General features: G+C 43.9%; 2 protein-coding genes and 1 long non-coding RNA gene across 5 annotated transcripts in view; 1 reads left to right on the top strand and 2 right to left on the bottom strand.

The window, feature by feature from the left end:
* Positions 1–8204, bottom strand: part of BCAT1 (branched chain amino acid transaminase 1) — a 63025-nt gene extending 54821 nt beyond the window's left edge. Inside the window, exons 1-2 of one of the 2 annotated variants that reach the window (XM_064421466.1) lie at positions 2111–2125; positions 1937–2056 (exon numbers count right to left, since the gene is read on the bottom strand). In XM_064421466.1, the coding sequence (XP_064277536.1) occupies positions 1937–1945 (9 nt within the window). In that variant the 5' untranslated portion in view covers positions 1946–2056; positions 2111–2125. Of the gene's footprint in view, positions 1–1936; positions 2057–2110; positions 2126–7983 lie in introns of those variants that run through there. The other variant, XM_064421467.1, reaches the window with a different exon arrangement.
* Positions 8130–16477, top strand: LOC135301165 (uncharacterized). Its single transcript, XR_010362908.1, has 2 exons — positions 8130–10339; positions 14984–16477. It is a non-coding gene; the product is annotated as an uncharacterized LOC135301165 (long non-coding RNA).
* GOLT1B (golgi transport 1B) lies at positions 11176–24426 on the bottom strand. Of its 2 annotated transcripts, none has more exons than XM_064421471.1 (5): positions 24298–24426; positions 19722–19813; positions 17836–18014; positions 15048–15129; positions 11176–13765 (listed from the first exon to the last, which is right to left on the bottom strand). In XM_064421471.1, exons 1-5 carry the CDS (start codon positions 24320–24322, stop codon positions 13727–13729), a joined length of 417 nt encoding a protein of 138 aa, XP_064277541.1. In that variant the 5' UTR covers positions 24323–24426; the 3' UTR covers positions 11176–13726. The 2 variants fall into 2 exon arrangements, with proteins under 2 accessions (XP_064277541.1, XP_064277542.1); XM_064421472.1 differs by lacking the exon at positions 11176–13765 and adding an exon at positions 13801–14149.
* Positions 24427–24503: the final 77 nt, after the last annotated feature.

Raw genomic sequence — 24503 nt, 5'->3', positions numbered from 1 at the left:
GCTCAGACAGCACTGACTGCCTCAAGGCTACATCACTTCCAAGTGGCCAGAGAGTCCTTTTACTGCTATTGCTAGAGCAGAGACCAGGAAAGAGACCAGGAAAGAGACCAGGAAAGAGACCAGGAAAGAGACCAGGAAAGAGACCAGGAAAGAGACCAGGAAAGAGACCAGGAAAGAGACCAGGAAAGAGACCAGGAAAGAGACCAGGAAAGAGACCAGGAAAGAGACCAGGAAAGAGACCAGGAAAGAGACCAGGAAAGAGACCAGGAAAGAGACCAGGAAAGAGACCAGGAAAGAGACCAGGAAAGAGACCAGGAAAGAGACCAGGAAAGAGACCAGGAAAGAGACCAGGAAAGAGACCAGGAAAGAGACCAGGAAAGAGACCAGGAAAGAGACCAGGAAAGAGACCAGGAAAGAGACCAGGAAAGAGACCAGGAAAGAGACCAGGAAAGAGACCAGGAAAGAGACCAGGAAAGAGACCAGGAAAGAGACCAGGAAAGAGACCAGGAAAGAGACCAGGAAAGAGACCAGGAAAGAGACCAGGAAAGAGACCAGGAAAGAGACCAGGAAAGAGACCAGGAAAGAGACCAGGAAAGAGACCAGGAAAGAGACCAGGAAAGAGACCAGGAAAGAGACCAGGAAAGAGACCAGGAAAAGGTTGGGTTTGTGCAGGGAGAAGAGCCCAATGAGAGGTCAGTGCTGCTTCGAGCAGACAGGTTGGTAGGTCTGTGGTTTCCCTGTTAGGGTTTTTTTTTTTTTAAGGCCGTATCAGAGCATTCCTGGCAGGAGGACACTCTGGAAAGCAGAGCCCTGAGCTGTTTCCTGCACACAACAGAAGTGATACAAAACACGGGTCTTCCCCTTCCTTGAGATGCTCCATTCTGTCTCTGAGCATTGCCGTGGGGGAGCTCCTGGCTATTTTCCCTGAGTAGTTTCAGGCCAGTTTCCTGCCACGGTGGTCTGCCTCTCTCCAGCAGGGAGGGCAAACAGGGCTGGGACAGCATCCCAAGGCTGCTCCATGCCATCCCAGCCCTGGCACTGCTGCAGCGCTGCTGGATGTGAGGAACACCGGCCACCAGCAGCACAGAGGAGCTGGGGAGACACCTACCAGCCACTGCTGTGCCTGTGCCACACCTGCTAACGCGACCCAAGGACAGCAAACACCTCAGCCGTGGGTTTCCTCAGCTGTTAAATCTGGCACGGACTGCAGCTGGGCAGCCAGCCCTGCCCCAAACCCGGGTATTGCTGGGTGGAACGCGGCTGGGATGCTCCCTGGTCCAGCTGATAACTCCCTGCCCTTTGCCTTGACCGGCAAGACTTGTGTTTAATCCCCAGATCAGGTCACTAAGCCCAAGAACATAAACATGGCATTTATAAAAGGACAGTGCCCACAGATGCTCGTCTGCCACATTAGTGCTTGTTACCGAAAACTCCTCTTCCATGAGTCAAAGTTTTCTCTGAAATTACTCAGAACCTCCCAGCACGTGTTACTGGATTTTACCCATAGTCTATTTTAGTACAACGGCAGACATAAGAGCTTTAACCAACTCACAGGCAAAAAAAGGCTTGATGTCTGCCAGGAGACCGTAACCTTTGCAGTCTGTTGGTTTTTTGTCAGTTTTGTTTGAGGTTTTTTACTCATTGAGAGTCCCGTGAACAAGAAAATCGCCCCGAAGGAAATCAGACACCTTCCCTTCCCCTTCTCCATCCTCCCTCATTATTTCTTCTCCACACATGCTGTCTGCAGTGAAAGAGGTAAAACCGCACACAATCCGAATCCCAAACAACAAATCCGCCGGGGACAGAAACCCCCCTCGCAAAGCACGAACAAACCGGGGGCACTGCACACACAAATGGGCGAGCTACCGAGGCGAAGCCGCTGTGCCGCCGGAAGGATGGACGGGCGGGACTGGGGCAGCAGAGCCGCTCTCCTTACCTTGATCATGCTGGCGGGAGACGTTCCTGCGGGGCTGCGGCCGGGATGGAGCGGGATCGCCGAGCCCCGGGGGCCGAGGGAGCGGCGCTGCGCGGGACCGGGGCCGGCCGGGGCTGCTGCTGCTGCTGCCGCTGCCGGGGCTGCTGCTCGGATCGCTGCTGCTGCTGCCGGTGCCGCTGCTCGGATCGCTGCTGCTGCTGCTGCTGCCGGGCTCTCGGATTGCATCAGCGGGCGAGGGCGGCGCGCTCGGCGGGCGCTCGGGGAGCAGCCGGGGCCGCCCCGCCCCGCCGCTCCCCGGCACCCTCACCGCCCCCGGCATCCTCATCTTCCCCGGCATCCTCACCCCCCCGACACCCTCACATTCCCCGGTATCTTCACCTTCCCGACACCCACACCGCCCCCCGGGCCCCGGGAAGCGCCCCCGCCCTAAGATGGCCCCGCGCGGTGCGCGGCGGAGCCAGCGCGGGGCTGGTGCCGCAATTCACACCGAGCCTTTCGCGTTCTCCTCAGCCGGCACCGAGCGGCTCAGGGTGCTCTGAGTCATTTCCTCCGTCTGGCCGTGTCCCACACGCCGACACACCAGCACCATCAGCAGCACAGGGGCACAGCAACCGCTGTATATGGGATTAGTGGGGCTGCCAATGCGTTTCCCTGCTCACCTACTGCCACCCAGCACGGGCACAGCACCCATTGTACCTGGGATTAGTGGCGTTTAACAGATGCTTTTCCCTGCTCACCCAGCACAGGGGCACAGCACCCACTGCATCTGGGGTTACAGGGGCTGCCAGGTGTGTTGTGTCCCTGCCCACCCGTGCTGAAGGTCTGGATGTACCTGCAGAGCTCCGAGCCACCTCCACGTTCTGGTCCCTGGCAGGCAGCTGGCGACAATAAATACAGCAGCCTGTCCACTGGGTTGCTTCTATGCGTTCCTGTGAAACTAATACAAAAAAAAAAAAAGGAAAAAAAACCCACAAATTTTTCAGAGAAAATGCTGCTGTAATGTTCACAAAGTGCTTACTTTCATCATAACTGATGAAACATAAACAACAAACATTTACGTTTAAGTCTTTTCTTCCTTTACTAATGTTTTTGTAAAGGTTTTCCCCTTCTGATCTCCTTCAGAGTTGTTGTAGGAAGCTGTTTCATCTCCGTGTGACTGTCAGAAGTGCCAGGTTCTGCTTTGCACGATGCACATGAATTATTCTCTGTTGTACAGTGCCAGAGATTGGTTACAGGAGTAGGTTTTTGCTGCTGCTGCTCTTCAGCCAGGTAAAAAAGTGCTGCATAGTGGATTTACAAGCATTTTGGATGCCAAAAGAACACAGGTGAGCAGCACTACCCAAAACACAAGATCACATGAACAGTGATATTTCAGCAGCTATTTAGGAGAGGAGAAAGATGGAGCAAAAAACTGATGAGAGCAATTCAATCCATTCACAAGGAGATATCTTCAGGTTACAACCACACATAAAAGCCATAGGAACATAAATAAACACCACAGAACAGCCAGGCTGGGTCAGGCCACTTAACTCAATATCCTGTCACTGTAATAATGCCTGCAGAGGAGTTTCAAGGGGAGAATAAGCACACAGAGGCACTTTGCTCCATGTACTCTTTCCACTAAACACTCTTATCCTCAAAGGATTTGTGCCACATCAACTTCCTGAAAGATGAATTCTCTAGGCTTAACAGCTCCTCATGGCTTTTTGCTCTATTAATTTCTTGCTACATAAAATTTGATATCTTTCAGATCTTGTGCTCATCAGTTCCACAGTTTAGCTCTGTTCTGTGGGAAACCTCATAATTTTGCTTTATTTTGAATTTGCCACTTGAAGGCTTCACATCATTCTCCATTTTTCTGATACTGAGAGACTGTAAGCACAAATGAAGAGCACTTTACCCCCTGCATGTAACTTGTGATTTTACAGGCAATTGTCAAATCCTCTGTCAGCCATCTCCTTTCTCCAGCTGAGGAACTCTAATCTTTTTTATTTACTATAAAACAGTTCAATAATCTTGATCATCCTTGATTTAGGATGGGGACATGAGCTACACAACACTCTCAAAAAGCAGATCATCATATTTACTTCTAATTTGCCTTTTTCTTCCTCCTCTATTTTCATTATAGTTGTTTCCTGTTTGGGCTGTTCGTGAGCACTAAAGATGAACCAATCTATTTCTGAATCTGAACTATTTAATTCTAAGATTTCTCTGCTGCAACACTTCATTAATAACCCACCCATTTACATAAATTTAGCTTTTTTGGTTATGTGCATAATTTTATACTCACACACATTGTTTTTACAACTGTACATTCAGTTATACAACATTACATTCAGTTTCATAAGGTCCTGCTGCAGATAGCCCTGGTTTGGCTGAATTGTTTTAACATCCTTTCCCTGAAGGCTTTCAATCTCATCCCTAAATTTGTCTTTTCTCTGTTTGCCTCAATTTCCCCTTCTCTCAATTACAGACTCTCTCATCTGTTTCTCATCTCTTACCAATTAAAGAGAGCAACCATAAAAGCACCTTTCTTTTCTATGAGCCTTTGCTAAGGCACTTTGTCAAATGCTTTGGAAATCCAGTTGGATTATATCCCTTGGACCTTTCCTTCCTCTGAAGGAGTTTATAGATAGGTCAGGATTTCCTTCCAGAAAAGTCATGCTGAGTCTGACTCTCACTGGCATATTTACCCATATATCGTTGTGCATTTCTTGTTACAGCTTGTGCATTTTCTCACTTCAGTAGCCTGAATCCCTTTAAAAAAAGGCAGAAAAATGAAAGAAAAAAAAAAGCTGTTTGAGTGCAATTTGACTGTTTCCAGAGCTCAGTTTACCAGTCTGAACAATCAGCCTTTTACCAAAGTTCTCTGCAACATGCTCACCACAGAGATGCATTTAAAATTATCCTTAAACTGCTGCCAACTACTGAGGTACAGAGCAGAATCTGTGGCCTGGGCAAAACTAAGAAACAGGAGAAGGAAAGGGAAAGAAGAAATATCATCTGAACTACAGAGCACTCGTGCAAAGCCAGATCACCACTTATTGCATATCTAGGATATGTTAAAAAAAAAAAAAAAAAAAAAAAAGAGATATTTGTATTGATCTTTTGCTTTCATTCAGGGCCACGCTGACCCTGAGCTTGCAAGTCAGAAAAAAAAAAAAAAAATCAGAGAAGCTGCAGAACTTACTTGAAAAGCTGCATCTTCCTGCAATGTCCCCAAACCTGAAGCTGCCATTGGTAAATGGGCCAAAAAGATGTATTTTTGCAGGAATAGCTTGCATTACCTCAGTCTAGCTACAGTTCTTTATGTAACACTCCAGAAGTTACAAGGCAAAGGACATGAGATCTTTATCTCTGGTGATTCACTCAGTTGTGTTGCTCCATCAGTAACAAATTACATTTTCTACACTCTGAGCATTTAATTTTCATAAAACATTATTCATTTCAATGCTAGTTTTTCCATTAACACCAAGAATTCTGTGAACGCTTGACAGCACTGTTAAACTTTAGAAGTTTTAATGAGTAAATTTTTCACACATATGAGAGAATAAGGTAATTTATATGCTCCAAGTCCAAAGTGTTTCCACAACTTGTACGGATTCACGAGGGGAGGAATTTGAGTCACACACATTTCCCAAACCAGACCTGAATAAATTCACCTTTAAGCCACTGAAATATAAGGAACTACTGTTGTGGAAATGAAAAGGCAGTATGATATAAAGCCAAATGGGAAGTGGTGAAAGAGGAAGCCTGTAGATCTATAATTCTGTAAGAATAAAGAGCACAAACCCTTCTTGATACACTGCGAACTTTCCTCTACAACCCTGGCTGCATCCTCTGAAGAGGATAGGGAGAAGGTGGGTAGAAACCTCATTTTCCATGCAAGAGAAAGCTAGGATTCTGTGGTTTTCTTTGTAAAATATGTAAATAAAGAAACATCAGCTTTCATCTAAAATATTCTCCAAATAAAACCTGTGACTGATTTCAGCCACAAAACTAAAACTCTTAAGAATGATTAAGAAGGTAATTGGAGTACAAGATCTCTATATAGCTGCCTTGCACATGTGGAAACATAGTTGTGGAAAGCTTTTAAAGTGAGGGAAGGACAAACCTTTGGTTAAGGAATCAGGTTGGTGCTGCAGGAATTTCCTAACAGAGAAGATAAATTATTGCGCAATTATTATATGTGTATATAAATTACTATGTAATTATACACATATACGTGTTCAGATACGTACAAAATGTTAGGGTGGGATGATTTTTAAAGTTGTTTTTATTTTGTGGAAGGAGAGGTCCTTTAAAGACTGGTCAGGTCCTTTAGAGACTGGTAATTCAGGACTACAGCAGTGACAGGAGAAGCTGATGGTTGCAATTACTGCTCTTCTGTCAGTTTCTCTGGGTCTGGATTGAAGGCACTGGAGACAGTAACTCCTGTTCAGACTCAGGTGTTTATTATTTCTTGTCACTAAAGCAATCTCATTACTGCGAGTTCAGCAGCTTTTCACTAGAAGGCACAAAATGGCCAACAATCTCTTGGTACAAGGTCTTTTAAGACTAACCTATCCAGTTAAGAACTGACCCCTGGATTATTTTCCCTTTTAACCCAATAACTGATCCCAAAGAGCCCACAATATGGACTTTTCTGCCCAATTACAAAATGCCACCCAAACCCATGAAGAAGAAGGAAGAAGCAGCATGAAGAACAAACCCAGGACAACACCCTGTGCCCTCCACCTTCTTCCATCCACAACACACTAAAAATCCCAAAACCTAAATTTTTCACCAAGTGACACACCTACACTGCTCTCTATAATCTATTTCACACTTTTGTGGGTTCTGGTCTATCTTGAAGTCCAGGAAACTTTCTCCATGAATGAGGGTCAAAGTCAGTGCTTCCCTGAGGGTCAGGGCACCCCAGGGCAGACAGAGAAATATTCCCTGGGCTTCCACACTCTTCTTGTATTTGTGGGGTTCCAGACAAAGGAAGGATTGATACAGCTGACTCCATGTTCTTAGAATGCTAATTTATTATATTATGATGTGTATAATATTAAAGACTACTATACTAAACTATGCTAAAGACTACAGAAAGGATACAGACAGAAGGTTAGAAAGACACTAATGAATCTCATGACTCTCTCCCCAGAGTCCGACACAGCTTGGCCACAGTTGGCCAATAAGTCACAACAATTCACACGAAACAATCACCTGTTAAACAAACAATCTCTAACCACATTCTAAAGCAGCAAAACACAGCAGAAACAAATGAGATAATATTGTTTTCTTTTTTCTCTGAGGCTCCTCATCATCCCAAGAGAAGAATCCTGGGCAAGGGGATTTTTCCAGAAAATGTGACTGCCACAGTTTAATTTAACTCTTCCTTTGGAACTCTTTGGAAGAGTTTGCACAAACAGAAAGATGAAAGCAGTGTGGTCTGGCCGTCATGGAAGGGCTGGGGTGGGATGCAGGGTGTAGGGGATGCTCTTTTCAGAGCAGCAGGGTCTTTTTGCGGCAGCACCTTTCCCGGTGCTCCTTTTTCCTCACTTCCACCGCCTGGGCCGCGCCAGCCCCGCAGCGTGCGGGCTCTGCTGCAAACCCATCAGCAGAGCGAGCCGGGGGTAAAATCCCGACAAAAAAGGCCGGGAGTAGGTAGGAAGCGATTGCCGGGGATGCCGAAGGGCAGAAAGCCTCGCACAAAGAGCACGGGCTGCACCATTAACCCCGCGGAAAGAAACACCACAGAGCGAGAGAGGGAGAGCAGAGGAAAGGGAAAGCGGCCACACAGCATCTGACAAGCGGGGAAATGCTGGGAAAAGGCTGAAAGGGAAAGGTCTGCATGTGTGACAGTAATTGGAACCAAACACATCTCCCCCCGTTTCCTTCCCACCCTCTAAAAGCAGCATTTTACGCATTCCTCCCAAACAAGCACTTTGTGAATGTGTCACTTATTTCTGCCCGGAGAGGCAAGAAAAACACCGCTCTACGGGAATTAAAAATGTTTGTTTCCAACGTTTCCTCCAGCCCTTCATTTTCCAGCTACTCACCTCACCTCCTCCGGGGCTTTTCCAGAAGGTTCTGAGTGGCTGTACCACCCTGGAAGAACAGGACAGGCTTCCTTCAAGTGGTGTCCATCAGAGCACGGCCTTCAAAAGGCTTTTAAAGGGCTTTAGGTGCTCCAGGGCTGGCTTGGAATACACACAGCACCTAACCCACCCCAGCTGGCCCCGTTTGAGCCTTCAGCACCTGGGTCGTGTCAATCCCCACCTCCACGAAAGTCAACACCCTCGTTCCCCTTTTAAAGGGAGCACCAGGAGCCCTTGCTGGCCTATTTTTCCTGTCCAGTGTTGCTCCCAAAGTTGCTTCTTTGTTCCCCCCACTCCTTAAAAACTAGTGGGAAAACACTCCGTGTTTTGTGCAGTTCCGGGGGGAAGAAGCAAGTGGAGCATAAATCTCCACCCAAGTTCGTAGAATGACAGAACTTTTTAGGTAGGAAAAGACCTTTAAGATCATTGAATCCAACCATTACCCAACACTTCCAAGCCCACCACTAAACCCTGTCCCTGAGAGCCATATCCACGCTTGTTTTAAATAGCTCCAGGGATGGTGGCTCCAGCGCCTTCCTTGGTAGCCCATTCCAATCTAATCAATCTAAGTCTAATCAATCTTTCTCTGGAGAAATTCTGCCTAATGTTGAACCTGACCCGGCTCTGGTGGTGCTTGAGGCCATTTCCTCTTGTCCTATTGCTGGTTGCCTGGGAGCAGAGCCCGACCCTCTGGTCTGGCTACACCTTCATGTTGGGTTTTTGTAATAAGGTCTCCCCTGAGCCTCCTCTTCTCCTCTTAACACCTCACATCCCTCAGCTGCCCCTCACAGGATTTGTACTCCAGCTCCTTCCCCAGCTTTGTTACCCTTTGGAGCACAGAGTTTGACATGTAATGATAAAAGCCACTCAGCTGGAGCATCTGGAGGATTCAATGCAGAACTGCTTGGTTTTGTTATAAAATCAGTATTTAAAGACTGACCTAATGGGTGTGTGGGTTTGGTGGTGTAAAGCATTTGGGTCCAAAAAAGCCTTTTATTTCAAAGCAGTAGAATTAAATGGTAGGAATCAATGTGAAATCTTGATTTCTCTGATGTTACTGGAAGAGCTTTGGAGTGCCTGGAGGAAAGGAGGCAGTGAGGCAGCTGGGCTATGCCCAGGTGGAAAGCCTGCTTTCCCAACTTCCCAAGGACAAGCTGGCTGCTCCAAACCCTGCCAGCCCAGAGAGGGGCTCATGTTCAGCCTTTCGGCTCCAACAGGGCTCTGTGAAAAGCTCAACATCCCCTTTGTGCTCTAAAGCTACACTGCGATTCCCCAGCCTAAATTAAACCAAGCTTACCTTGAGCAGGACCAGGACTCAGAGCTGTCAGAGTGCACTGGGGCTGACTGAAGAGAAGACAATAAAAGGTGTGTTTGTCCTTGAGCACGAGCCATCCCCACCTGCCCTCGTGGTTTGGCTCCCTCCTGGTGCTCCCAGGGAGCTGGGGACCCCAAGTCCCCTCCTGCCATCCCTGACCCCAGGAATTTCCCTTCCTCCTGGTGCCTATGGGGAGACCCTGACTGCAGGACCAGCATGGCCTGTGGTGCTCAGCTCTGAATCCAGAACTTCTGTGAGCAGTAAGATACCCCAAAGTTATGTATTTCTATAGGAGATCCACCACATTCCCTGGAAAAGCTGTACTCGGTGGAAAATGGTGCTTGATAGAAAGCATGCAGCAGCACAGATGCTTTTTGGCAAGCACATTTCTGGGCATGCACCTCCTCAGCAAGTGAACTGTTAATTAAACTACCCCTAATGACTGGTAACCAACACATAAATGCATTCCTATAAATAGATATTGCTCCATATCCCAGGTTATCAGTCATAATACTTAGTCTGAGATAATGAATTCCACACTAAATTACCCACAGTAGCCATGTCCTTTTTCTGTAAATTGTTCTCTGTTTGAGGAGGATGCTTTAGCATATAATTGTGGTGAATTAGGCTTGGAGAGGGATTACAGCAGCTGCAGAATCTCTTTGTTGGGCTGAGCATGACATCCAGCTCTTCCAAGAGATGCTTTAATGTGCCAAGATCAATACTAGAGGGGCAGAACTTGGAACAGATGGGCCACGAGGGCCAAGTTCTGCTGGTAAATCAGTCTGGTAATGACATGCCAGTGATGTCACAGCTGGTACTGGCAGTCTGAAGGGCAGAACAGCCAGAGGAGCAGAGCTGGGAGCCCAAGGGCTAGCAGTGACCTCTGAAGAGCCAGCTGGGAGCCAGACAGGTTTAGGATATGGACTCTACTCTCCAGCCTGACTGATAATCAGTCATCCAGAAAGGCAGCAAGGAGATGAGGCTGTGCCTTGAAATCTGGTGAGTAAACAATTCAAAGTAATCCCATAAAACCTTCATTTTGACATCTGCCACAGGGACAAGATTCCTTTCTTTGCACTGCTTTTGACAATCTCTAAACTGTATGTGGTACCACATGGTGAGCAGTAGCAAAGCCAAAATATTCCTGGTTAATGAATGGCAACTGAACGTAACTGGCCATGAGCTACCTACAGATTAAAATTATACCTCTCCTAGTTTAACAGATGTAACCAGACATTGCTGTGGGGGCTTTTTCCTTTCAAATTATAAAGTGCCAGTTCTTTCTATACAATTAGGTTTTTAGGGTACTAACTGGTACACAGCTCCAACACAACACCTCAACAACCTGTTAAAAGCTTTGCTTTGCTGCTCTTGTGGCTCTAAAATCCTCAACAACGAGCCACAACCTTGCAGAACACCACGGAATGGTAAACCTGCTTATCAGGCCACTTTCTAGGATACACAGAACTCATGGTCATAGCCTTGAGCTAGGCTAAAAACCTGCTCCAACATCTACACACCTGCTCTTTTTCTCCTCAAGTTTCACAGTTATTTCCTCAGAAAAAAAAAAGGAGGTAGTTTCCCCTGTAACTGAAATTTTGTATTTTGTTGTGCTATGTCCAAAACTGGAACTGCAAAAATTAGGGGGATGCTTATGGAAAAGGTTTGTTGTAAAAAAGGGGAGGAAACCTTTCCTTTTAAGATTAATCCAAGCGCCTATTTTCTGTAAAAGTGACAACAGTGTAAGACAGCCAAGCAGTAACTCCTGACCCTCTGGAAAGGAAAACATGTAAACAGACTTTTTTAAAATGTGCACACCAAGACACAAAGACAAATTATAGAAAAAGGTTCCCATTTATTCAAGGTATGACAAGGATATTTACAGTATTCATCTGCTCAGAATAAGATCCATCCTTATGAGTTTTAAAGCAGCAATTATAAATTACATGTAAAAGGGGAAACATTCCAAGCATGTTTCTGTTAGAGATATTTTTACAAGGACAGAAACACTTTAAGGCTAAGTTGTTTTGACCTTTGCTGCCACCCACGTTTATCTTGGCAAAACCGTCTCAAAAACATCACCTTGAGGGATAGACTATGCTAAATTCAACACACAATTCTGTTCCCTCAGATGCTTTCCACAACAGTTCACATGTGACAAAAAACTGACTTTTGATTTAAAACAATGAATTAAGTATAAATGAGATGACCTGCCTACACCCCAGCTTCTCAGAGATGCTGAGATCATCCACAGCCACACACGCACCACCTCCAAAAGACATCATCATCATCATTTGTTGTGATGAAGGTACTTCAGCTTACCAAGACAGTTACTGCAGCCAGACAGCCACAGTCATGTGGTGCAATCCACCTTTTCCATCACATCATTTTTCAACACAAGCACCAAAACGTTCAGGCAGCTGATTTAAAAGGTGAACACTGTCTGCTTTAGACAGCATTTCCCACAGCACAGCCCAGTGCCCTACCACAGCAAACAGGATGAGTTGGCCAAGCTGCTGGAGTGTTATTCTCTAGTCATTGTAACACACAGCAAAGCTATAGGAGCAGTTAAAACTGGGTTATCCAAAATGGTTTATCTCTTGAGGTAGAGCCAACAAATAGTATTTACTCCTGTCTCTAAACTGTAATGCACATGCCATTAAGCAAATATAGCTATTTATAAAATAAACCCACCGATTTTTCAGTTGTTATTAATTGCAAAATAACAGGTGGGTTTTTTTTTTCCTGGATCATTTTTTTGTGCCTGTTTTAGAAGGAAGCAAATTAAATATTGATAGCAGTAGATTGTGGCTATTTATACAATGAAAAAAACCTTTGTTTTATACAAATAAACTTCAGAGCAACTTTCAAAACAGTTGGTATACAAGGATTTTTTAAACTTAAAACTTACATTAGAAAATTCCAATTTAAACTGCATAATATTAAAAAAAAAACCAAACCCAGTCGTTAGACCTTTAGGCTACATAGCTACCTTTAATACTACATTGGGTAATTGTTTCAGGATTACATGAAAGGGAAAAGAAAATGCAACACAACAGAAACCCCCCTGCCTGCACAACCACAATTCACTGAACAAGCAGGGTTTGTTAGGTGAGGACACTGGAACTGAGACCATTGCAAGTGCACAACATTTAACATTCCAACAGGAGCAGAAACGTGACCCGTGCATTAGGAGGGGACATTTATCCCAGGTTAGCCAAGAATCCTCAGTAACAACAACAAAGCTGCTGCTGTAACCAGGAGTTGTCTGAAGATAACCCAGCAACAAGTTACAAACACCTGGAGATTGGCACTTGATCTGTAGTCAGCCCCAGCAGTTTTCTCCCCAGAGACTCACGTACACAGAACTTTAAGTTTCCATTTTATTACCGTAAAAAATAAAAGTCAATTCGTAGTTCCAGAGTAAACAAAGAAAGCTTAGTTGGAAACAGTTTAAAAACAAAGCTCCAAATTCTGGTAAGTTACATGTCACAGGGTTCACATCAGCACCTCAGCCTAATGCAGTTTCTTGTGAACTAAGCGTATTTCACAGAGTTTTCACGTTAGTGACAAGGGGCTACATTCTCATCAGGATGCACATGGAACATGGCTCAAGGAGAGCAACCTGGAAGGCCTGCAAGGCCTCTGGAAGCTTCCAGAGTTCCCCACTGAGCTCTGCATGTTCAGAACCAACATTTAAGACCCAAGTTATTAAAGATTGACCTTTTGCATATTCCGAAACGGAAGGCAAATACAATCGACTAACATTTGTCTTTGAAACATTAAGATAACAATGCTGTATTTCAGCCACATATTTACAAAAATGTTTACAACAGAACTGTGTAGGGTTTCCTTTTTATTGTCATAATACACTTATAGATGAATAGTCATCTTAACCTTCATGCAAAGATGCATCTCTTGTTACACAAGAAGTTTCCTGTTTGATTTTTTGCACTCTGAGGATAGCAAGCAGAGGGTTGGGTACATTTGGGTCACCCTTAAAAATGTAGGCCTGTTTGCTCTACTGCACCTTCAAAATAAGGAGGTAAAGAACAGGCACCGTTAATTCCACAAGGGTTCATTGCCTCTAGCATGTTTTCCAAAACCAACAGAAATAGTCTTGAACAGTTGTAACAGGGATTATTCCATGACTTTTCCCTCTTCAGTTTACTTCCCGAACTCTGGAGTTACTTTCCTAGAAGCATACTTGCTGAGCTTCTTTTCTAATGTATATTGTTGACTATACATTTTAAATTAAACTGTTATGTAAAGAATGTAACAAGCTTTTTCCTTTGTACACAACTTAATCTTTGTGCTGAGTATTCTTCAAAGGGATTTTATAAATAATACAGTAAAAGTTTAGATCAGTCTTCCACCCTCTCGTCATTATACCATGTTGTTGCTTTCTCCAACTTTATCTACAAGCTGTGGAAAAGGAGACAAAAAGGTTTTAGGTTGATGTCATTCATGTGGAGTGAAGCTGCTCTCAAATACTGCTTGCTACTTGCACAGTTAGTATGTGACTGGAAATGAGAGTCAAGTAGTACTCACCGAGGCCTCATGGTTTAGGTTTGTGAAAACCAAAATTATTGCAATTGTGTTTCTGCATAACATGTTTTTCTCATATAGACATTAACAGTGCAGCATGAAGATGCAACAGAATGAGAAAGGAAATAGAAGAATGCAGATAACACTGCCAGCTTAATGGTTAAAACAAAACAATACAGTCTCAGCCACACATGCATTAGTAGACCAAGGAAGATATTTCAACTGACCATTACTGTGGATTCTCTTCTGAGCCTACGTAGGCTTTGAATAAAACATTAACAATTATCTTTTAAAAACAAGACTTAACCCCTTTATGATCAAATTAAATATGATTAGGATCAATTGACAGATGAAACATTCAATTGATCATGAATTATGAGGCACAACTTGGCCTAACTGTGAGACTGGAACAGATGATCTGGAACACTCATTTTTAAAAAACAGCCTGTATGCATCTATGTTATTCCCACTATTAATTTTCAGTAGTAGCTATTAAAACTGTTGCTTTCAAAACTAGTATTGCAAATGCTTGTGTTCAAATACATAAATAAATTAGCACAGTAAAAGTAGTTGACTGAAACACCCTAGTTTAGCATCTTTCTGTTAATTGTTAATCTTAGTAATAAAAATATGTAGCCTGGTGCAGTGAACCTTAATAAATATATTTGATGAATGACTATGCATGCTGAGAGTTTCTGGGTTCAGCATACGAGCTGCAACATAACCTTGAGCTCCACTGTTTGCTTTTAGAGGCCACTTTTCCTAAGTTCACCCAAATTCTGCACCAGGAATGGTGCCCTCCTCGTTGTACAGGCAGAAGAGGCTCAGGGCAGTGGCAGGATTCCCCTATGGTCACCCAGGGCCAAGAGTGAAGTAGAGGAACCCCAGCATTCCCTGCCACAATGCAGGGCTCTTCCCACTTCCCTGCCCACGAGCAGGGGCAGCCCCTGCCAACACCTCCTTTTGCTCCTTTTACCCCTGAGAGTGTCTCCCTGGGAATGAATGGGATGTGCATGGTGCAAGAACTGTGCAGGAATGCATTTGAAGTCATTGCTCCAAAGTTATGTCTGCTTTATTTTTGATGCATTTCTACAGGTGCTGTATCAGTGGAATGAAAACCAGAACATGCTTTGGTTGTTGCATGAAGTACCAAACTTACCGAGCTTATACCAGGTAAATTCAAGAGATAGCCAAGAACTGGAACTCTTCTAATAAAGCCAACCACCACAGGAAAGAACCCCCTTCAGGTAAAACATCAGAAGATTGTATTAGTTTTTGTAATTAAGCTTTTCGCATATTGCTGTAACATGGAAAAAATAGCAGGTAATTTTTAAACCAAGTTTACATAAAATCTTGCAACTTCTTAGCAGCACACTTGTTTACCAAATATATCAATACACGTTCATCAGAGAAAGGAGAAAACCAGGAAAGAAATAGTGTATTTTTAAATGGATTTCATTTTCCTCATAGCTGGCAACTCTCAGTCAACTCATCAAAAAATAACTCAAGTGAGAATAATTAATTTAGTCAGCAAAACTGATTTCTCAAAATTAGCATACATTTTTTGATATAATTCCTCTTTATGTTATAGAAAATACATTCAAGACCCAATGTAGAAACAAGTGAAGTTAGTTCTGATAATTAAAACCACGTATGACACTCTTTACATAAACTAAAGAAAATGAAGCATGCCAGAGCTGTGTATTCATTTGTTTCCCAAATTTAGGTCAGTGGTTTGAATCGTGACCCCGGGGATGTTGCCTGGCACAGACGCTGTGGTGCAGCCCCTGCACTCTCCACCTAACCTCTGCAGCACAAAACCAAATTTTGTGTGGCAATATCTGAGTGTCTGCAGGCAGCTGCTGGCATTCCCAGCAAGCTCCAGCTGAGCATTCCCTGTGGAACAAGGATTAAATGCAGTGAGGCCTCAGCCACAGTGCAACAGTGAAGTGTCACACGCCATCATCCTCTTCACCACCCTGCTAAGAACTATTTGCTGGGTAATATCCACACCAATAAGGGGGGGGTTGAGTTTGGTTTCTTTTAGACCAGATCATTTCAGTAGCTCAGTAAATTGTGAGGCAGGGCACACAAACCACTTGTAACAGATTAAAACAGCTGCTGTGTCCAAGAATAAGGACTAGTCAGTACAGCAGGGATAAAATTGTCAGCCCCAACTCTGCAAGGCTGTCATCTGAACAAGGCTCCAAAAGCACCTTAGATAACAACAGCTGTCCCATAACAGCAGGGCAGTTTTCTGCTATGCTACCAAGCAGCAGGATCCTGAGGAACGATACAAAATGGTGCTTGAGGAAAGACTGCATTTGTAACTTCTTCAGAAGGGAACAAGTTGCTGACAAGAGGAGGATGGTTGAACTGACCAAGACTGAAGCAAAACAAAAAGCTTTGCTTGAAGTAGTCACTAGTCAGCCTTGGAGCAAGGGATTTAGATTTTATCAACTAATAAGCCCTGGAAAAGATGGTCACAGAATCATGAAATCAAGGTTGGAAAAGACATTAATATCATTCAGTCCAAACCACTGGTCTCCAGGTACTTTAAATTAAAACAGATCAGCTAAACATTCACACCTGGAATTATCCATCCCTTGTTGGTTCCCTTCAGGCAAAGGGACAGTCCTGGGGATAACTGTTGATCTTTTATAAACCTCTATAAAACATTGTTTTACCTTGCAAGCACCACTAGATAATCCAGAACCATACCTGCCTACACAGAATAACTTATACCTCTCTTGAGATCTTTGAAAAGGAGGGTGTTCTGTTGGAAACACATTCTACTTGCTTTGTGCTGGCTGCTTAAACCAAGCACTACATGCAAGAAGTGACAATGTATTCAGTGAAATACTGAGATTATCACAGCACTTGCAGTGACAGAATTCAGAGTAACACAGAGCAGAACAATAAGAAATACATTAACCCCACTAAATTAATTTTCTGAAATGTCACTGTCTCCAGTAACAGCCAAGTTCAGATTTGTTTTCAAAAATAAACATTTTATCTGAATTAAACACCAGATTAACCTACAATTTTACTGAGTACAAAAAAAACTCTATGAGAACAATGGTTTTACTTTGATTAACAGGAACAGTGTTATTCAGCCATTCACAGAACACTTCAGGGTCTGAAACTGATCAATAACCATTAGAGAAACAATCTGCATCTGGACAGAAGTCCAAGAACAACCAGAAGCCTCCCTTTCTACTTTTATGCATATTTTTTGCTTTGTTCCGTAGGGAAACATAGAACTTCAACCATGGAAATAGAGATAAAAATATAGATATCTATGCAGGTTGTAACAAGTCAAATTCTTTCACTATTACAGTTGCATTTATGAAGAACTTAAATGACACATTGTGAAAGTTATAACATGTTTCAAGATTGCTGTTTAAAAAAAATAGAATTTCCATTTTTCCTTATCTCAGTCTAGATACTGCTAATCCAAACAAGCAGTTCTGACTCCAAGGCACAACTGTAATAAAACATGACAGAAAACAGCTTTTCCCTGGGCTGCCATAGTGATGAAATGGTAAGGCTACAAACCTAGGATGGTTGTAACTAAATATTTTGCCCCATTTGTTAAAGAAAAGAACAAACTCCCTACTGAAAAAGGTACTAAGTATCCCTTTTCCATGAGGAGATATTTAAACTTCATACTGCTAACAATTTGGGCTCCCACACATTTTGAAGCTTTCAATTCTTTGGCTAGACATTAGCATTATCAAAGTCACTTTGGTAAATGCCTCACCAACATTAGCAGATTTGAGTCTTGCAAAAATACTTACCAACTTGTAAATAAACAATTTCCTATAAAATCTGTCCAAAAGGAACATTTAAAGGATGCTGCTTTGTCAACTCTAGCACAGAAACATTACACGAATGCATTTATTCCTAGATAAACAAACACAAAGTTGTTTTCAGACAAGACTTACCTGAACAATAGGAAGAACCCATAGATTTCCAGGATCATTCCTATTAAGGGCCAGCCAATGAGAACTATGAGCACACCACCCAGGAAGAAGCCCGTTGCTTTCATTTTGTGTTTTTGAAAGAAGAATCTGAACGTTCTTTCTAAACCGATAACAAAAGACAAGCCAGCCACAAATAAAACCTAGAAAAGACAAAAACAAACCAAAGAAAGAAAGAAACCAACTAATTATGTTCCCAAGTACAGGATGTAAACACTTATATATATATATATTTTATAAAATGACACTGCTTCTCTTGCACAACTTATTTTAATACCACAAGACAGTTGGTGAGAATGAATTTACTATTGATTTTCTTTTGTAAGGTCCATCTTAAAGCACTTGTAGCTGTCAGCTGCTTGACAGTAAAAGGTCTGTCCTTTGTGGTCTCTGCCAAACTCACTCAAACAGAAGATCTGCTGACAATAGTTCTATCTGCCCTGTCACATCTTCACCACAGGTGGTGCTAAAGCTCGGTCCTACTGACAGCAAAGGTTCCTAAAAACTAACAGCACACCTAACAGCACCTCAGTTCTGTGCCACTGACACCTTCAACAGCTTCTGCTGATCTACTCACCGTGCAAACCAGAGAAGGAAAAAGCTGAACAGTTGTTTTTTACTGTGCAGAGCCTTTTTATTGTTTATTTATTTGTTCCAGTAGAGACTGAATGCTATCACACCAGTCCCAACTAGTCAGAACTATTTCTGGTGTCCTGTAGCTACGGGACTTGGAATTATTTCAGCAACATTTTTGCTCAAAAGCAATAATATCTCTGAGTTTACTCAAGATTGTTTTACTCAAGTTTTGCATGGCATTTAATAAATCACTTTCTTAGAACCTCCTGCCCTTTCTGTTTTGTTTTTTTTTTTTTTTTTAATAAAACCAATTCTCTGCAAGGATACAGTACCTTTTCTTGCATTATCTTTGGTTACCACATAGCCTGTCATGGTCTCTTCCTACCTACGTTTTCATTTTCCCTAAACAGGATCTTGTATTTCCACCTTACATTAGGAAAAGAAAAAATAAGCATTATTTAATTTTCAACTCTCCCACTGCACACTTGATCTGATGGTTCATAACAATGCTTCAACTAATGCACCCAAATTCAGATCCACAATTTTATATTTCCCTTCAGGGAATCTCAGTGTTTGAGAATGAAACTGATCTGTTTCGCTGCAGACTTTTAGGCATCAGCAGAAGAGGGGGTGAACCTCTCCCCACCAGGCTGTGCTTTGGCTGGCTGGCACAGCTGAGAACAGCAGAGGCACAGAGACTGGCACATGCAGAAAACACCCTGTCATTTGATATTTGGATTGGGAATTTCGTATACCAGAACCAGGATTTATTTTCTGTGCTGCTTTGAGTGACAACTTTGATTTGGTAAAAGCTGTAGATACCAAATCTCTATTTGATGAAAGAGGTCTGGCTCTTCTAAAGCCAGAAGTGTCAGCAATTCATGCTTCTTTCTTTCCTCCTACAGCACTGCAAAACTACATTTGCTAGCATGTACTTCAAAGATTCTTATCCAAATAGATACTTAAATTGACAGTGATCTCAGAGGATCACAAAAAATCACATTTGCAGCAGCACAACTGTGGAACAAGCTGCTTCTTGTCTACCAACATCCCACAGGCCTGACCCTCGGTGATATTCACACCAGTGTGAGCTGTTCTAACCTCAAGCAGGAAAAATGATTCACTCCTATCACTGAGCACAACTCCTCCTTTATACCAGATCACCACAGCAATCTCTGTCATGCAGCTTCAAACTGATAACATGCTGTTCTAATTTTAGTTTATCTTTAATAGATCACATACTTAATTCTAAGCAGTGTAGAAAAGTCACTTACATTTCCAATAGCCAAAAGAGCTTTGTCAAAGAAGAGTATCATTCCAAAGAAGAGGAAAAACACTCCAAAGCCTGTTAGTCCCATTCCAATCTCTGAAAAAGAAGCAAATTTAGGCATGTAACAAAACATGGTACAAAGAAAAAGTCATGGATAAGAACTGGGGGGAAAATGAGAACATCCAATCTAAAGAAATTTTAAATTTAGAAACTTCCTTGAGTGTACAAATATCATAAAACTCGTAGACAGCAATTACTTCAACAGACAGATCTTTGGAAGCTGTTTATCAACAGAGTCCACGTTTGGAATGAAAGACACTGAAATTGAATGCAACCATATCTATCTATATATATATATATATATATGTACATGCAGCAAAGACATATATCCCTTTGATTAATTTACTAGTATGGAGAAAAGGATTGTTTGTAAAGAGATAATGAAACTTTGTTATCCAGATTAGATCAGTTGGTCAGAACATGGTACAAATAACTCCAGAATCATGGGTTTAATTCCCATGTGAGTCATTCACTGAAGACTTGGACAAGGATCATTGAGTGGATCCTAGTGATCCTCCTCTTTTAATTCAGAATACTCTGGGATTTTATGATCTTAATTTGCAGATTTTTTTAAAATACCTTTTGTACTTCATATATTTGCTTATATTATGAACTGGCCAGTGCTGGATTAACAGCTGGACTCAATGCTCCTAAAGGTTTTTTCCCAGTCTAAACAGTTCTATAAACTTTTAGTTCTACAAAGGATGCTCAAGAAATACTGGGAAGCCAAGAGTAGGATGGAAGGTTTGTATGAGAAACAGGGCTAGAAATGTCAAGCTAGAATTAAAACCACCACTTGACAATAACCTCTGAAGTATCAAAGACTGCTATTAGAAATACATCCTGCTTTTAATTTTAATCTCTAAAGCCTTCCTTTGACTCTCACACAGACAAATGAGAGAGAAAAACCAGGAGCAGCAGCCACAGGGCTGCAAACACATGCATTTATTATTGTTTTCACTGTCACCAGACACAGAAATCGACAGATTCGTAAATTGCAAAACAAAAACAGCTTAGCAAAACCCACCCAAATACTATGCCTGTATCTATGTGTATTTTGAAGTTCCAAGCCTGTCCTGAAACAAACAACAACCTCATCCACAATCACAGCCCTCACTGCTGCTGTTGGCCAGATCTGCCTCCATGTATTTTAATTGCACTTGGTTGATGTAGTTGGTCATTTGCTGCTGCTTGATGAGCTTGGGAGTAAAGCAGGATAATTGTGCCTGTTTCAGGACTTCCAAGTAGTGATTGGAAATAGATTTCAACACAGCTCCGAGATTTGTTACAGCAACATTCCACTCCCCAGACTTTTCCGAGGGCTGGGCTTTCAGCAAGGCTGTTAGAGCTGTAGTTCCATGGTGTAGCCTGCCACTTTAAACTTTTACTGTGAGCATTTTAACACCCCACAATTAAAAGCACCAAGTACCTCAATCCAATCAATTTACTACAGGCACTCTCCGTACTTGTTTACAATGGCAAACAGAATTGCAAATTGTATTTCAATGGCTCTGCTGACTGAAGGCAATGTAACAATCGCAAGTGCCCTTTTCTCCAGTACTCTTTACTTCAGAAGAGCAGAAACAATCTGCATTCTGGAAGGAAAACACGTGGAGGCAGGACTCCAGAGGAACTACCAGCTGCCAGCAAGATAAATATGCAGTCCTGGAAGTGAGTGTTTGCTCCTCCCCAGGCACAGCCCAAGGTGTGGATCTGGCAGGAGGCAGAGCCGCCTCCCAGGAGCTGCTGCAATCCCCTCCCTGACACCTCTGATCACCCCAAACCGGTTTGTAAGCACTGCTGCCACAGTGGGCTCTGATTCACTGCACAAGTCACCCATCTTCCCTGCTCAGTGGAGGGAAAAGGGAAAAAGAAAAAGGAACATTATTCTCATTATCCCAAAATAACTGCTGGAAGAAGATGAATGGTCCAGGACTATTATCCTCCAGGGCTGAGATCTCAGCAGAGGGTGTTCCTGCCTTCATTTGGATCAGAATTTGTAAATATATTTAACTACACTTCTCAGAGGAAGGAAAAGAAAAAGTGCTGGCACTCTGTAGAAAATCTTTTCAACAACAAACGATGAATATTTATAGAGGGAGCAAACTATTTTAAAATGTTTTCTCCTGTGCCAGAAGAGCTTTCCCACATTAGTCAAATACAACATATCAATGCCTAGAAATGCAGGAACACCCACTGGCCAGGTTGTATTTATTCTGGATGATTATGATTTCCTGAGACAAGGGAGCAAATCTTCATCAGTGTTTCTGCAGAAATTCCATAAGCTGTGCAAGACTACTGCAGCACTGTGTCAAAACAGCTCAGTAGATTCTAAAATTCAAAATTAAGACAGATTGCTTGTGAAAGATTAGGGCAGACAATGCACATCCCCAGTCTTTTTTAGTGCATAATATAGTGCAAAATAAAATGGAATTGTGTGCTATAGGCTTTCAGAAGACAAAAAACAAATACAGCTTATATTCAATGCATAACTATGATTTTGCTAACACTGTTTTTTAGTATTGAAAATTTAATTTGGGAAAAGCTAATTATTTTGCAACTACTGGTGGTTGTTGCAACACCATTCAATGCACTGCTTAAAATGATGTTCTAGACTACAGATGCAGAATGAACTTTCCAAACATCAGCAGTGGTTCTCTCCAGGTATTTATCACACTACTTCACCAGTGACCTATGGCCAACTCTGTATTTTTCCAGACAGCAGTGAATTTTAAAATATCTGACAAACTATCTTCAGAATTTCAGAAAATCTGAAGAAAACCCAAACCCTTAAAGCCCCTAAATGCCAGAGTGTTTTATTTAGTACTCCTGTCTCTGACAGTTAAAACCAACAGTCTTAGCACTGGAAATAGCTGATGGTCCCACACAAGGAACTAAGCAAAATAAAAACAGTGAGTCTCCTTCTGAAGAGATTTTTATTTTTTTTTGCCCAATGAATACTCCAGACAGGAAGTTAGGGGCAAAAGCAAAGCCCACAAGGGTTTAATCAATCAGAAACCTAAAAGTTAACCCCAAGGGTTAGTACTCATCTCAAGAAATCATTGACCCTGAATGCTGCTAAATCTGCTGCCTGTCTTCATCCTTGGCCTTATCTGGCTCTCCAATTTCCAGCACCCTGCTATCAAAGTTATTTTAATTTTTTTTCTAGATTTCTCACACCCTCCTTCATAACTGATGCTGTGGTGCTTATCAGGCAGACTCATTTCCTTCTGTGGCAATCATACCAGAAACGCATCATACATGAGATGGTCATTTCAGTCAAAGGCTGTCACTGTCCTCTACCCTGCAGCTTAAGCTGTTATCAGGGAATCACCATGGTTAGGGCTGCAAGGATCCTCTGGACATCACCCAGTCCAACCCCTCTGCTAGGGGGGCGACAGAGGAATGTGTGCAGGTGGGTCTGGGATGGCTCCAGAGAGGGAGACTGCATCCCTCGCCGGGCAGCTGTGCCAGGGCTCTGCCATGCAGTGTAAGGAAGGTTCCTCACAGTGAGATTAAACTCCTTGTGCCACAGCTACACTCCTTGTGCTTCACTTCATGGCCACTGCTCCTTGTTCACCGCTGGGCACCACTGACGGGTCTGGCACCTCCTCCTGGCACCCATCTGAGATGTCTACATGCACTGATGGATCCCTCTCGGTTTTGTCGGGAATAAACAGGCCCAGGTCCCAGCCCCTTCTCCTCAGCGCTGCCCCAGAGCCCTCTCCGTTTCCGTGTCCCTGCTGTACCGGGGAGCCAGCAGAGCACACAGCCCCCGGGGTGCGCTCAGTGGGGCGGGATGGCCCTGCCCGCACACCCCCGGCTCGGGACACACCGAGCAACTCCTTCACTTTCACTTCTTTGATCTCTGTTTCCAAGCACTTTGGTAGGAAAAAAAAACCCTATGGTCACATACAAGTATTTTTACTTTTTTCCACTCCAACGCCTCAGCCTCACTTGAAGCCCCCTGGGCATCACCTGCAGACGCAGCAAAGCTATTCACTATTTATATAATTAAACCTCCCAGAGCACTGTGTCCAGAGGGAGGCACACGGCAGGAGCGGAGTGTGTTACTTTGTTTACCGCTCAGCTTCCATTCATTCATTCTCTCGCAGCGCTCGAAGTGCCACGGGCACCAACCCACAAACCTAACAAACCCTAACAAGCCCGGGCCAGGTGAAGGAAGGCGTTTTCTCTGCGAGGCCAGCCAGGCACGGAGCAGCCCGGCTGTCCCTGTCCCAGCTCCGGGCCGGGCCAGCGCAAGGTGTCCCACCCCGGCGGGGCCGCGCTGGAAGGATGCTCAGGGTCCCTCCCAGCCCCTCCACAGCAGGCACACCGCGCCCTCCCGAGCACCTCTCCGAGGCCCTGCCGTGCCGCTCCCTGCCCTGCTCCCCGCGCTCCCGGCCACGGAGGCCCCGCCGCGGACAAAGGCGGCGGGCCCGGCCGCCCTGCGACCCCCAGCCCCGCGGCCAGCGGCCCCTGCGCGGCTGCCCGGCGGGAGCGGCGGCGGCGGCGCTTACTCTGCGTGTCGGACAGGGAGATCATGGTGGCGGCTCCGGGATCGGGATGAGGATCGGGATGGGCACCGGCGGCGGCGGCCACGTCTTCCGGAAACACGCACCCCGCCGCACGGCGGCCGCCCGCCCACGGGCCGCGCCGCCCGCCAATCAGCGGCCGCCTGGCGCCGGCGGCCGGCGCTGATTGGCGGGGAGGGGCGGCGCGCGCG

This window comes from Passer domesticus, chromosome 5 (genome assembly GCF_036417665.1).
Source record: "Passer domesticus isolate bPasDom1 chromosome 5, bPasDom1.hap1, whole genome shotgun sequence".
Lineage (NCBI taxonomy): Eukaryota > Metazoa > Chordata > Aves > Passeriformes > Passeridae > Passer > Passer domesticus.
The sequence above is the reverse complement of the archived record's forward strand: the minus strand, read 5'-3'. Positions and strand labels throughout refer to the sequence as shown.

Excerpts from the sequence above, each read along its gene's own strand:
- GOLT1B (XM_064421471.1), bottom strand. The coding sequence starts at position 24,322 with ATGATCTCCCTGTCCGACACGCAGA. Across the intron at positions 19,814-24,297 it reads CTCCCTGTCCGACACGCAGA|AGATTGGAATGGGACTAACA; the intron begins GTAAGCGCCGCC and ends CTTCTTTTTCAG. Across the intron at positions 18,015-19,721 it reads CTCTTTTGGCTATTGGAAAT|GTTTTATTTGTGGCTGGCTT; the intron begins GTAAGTGACTTT and ends TGTCTTTTCTAG.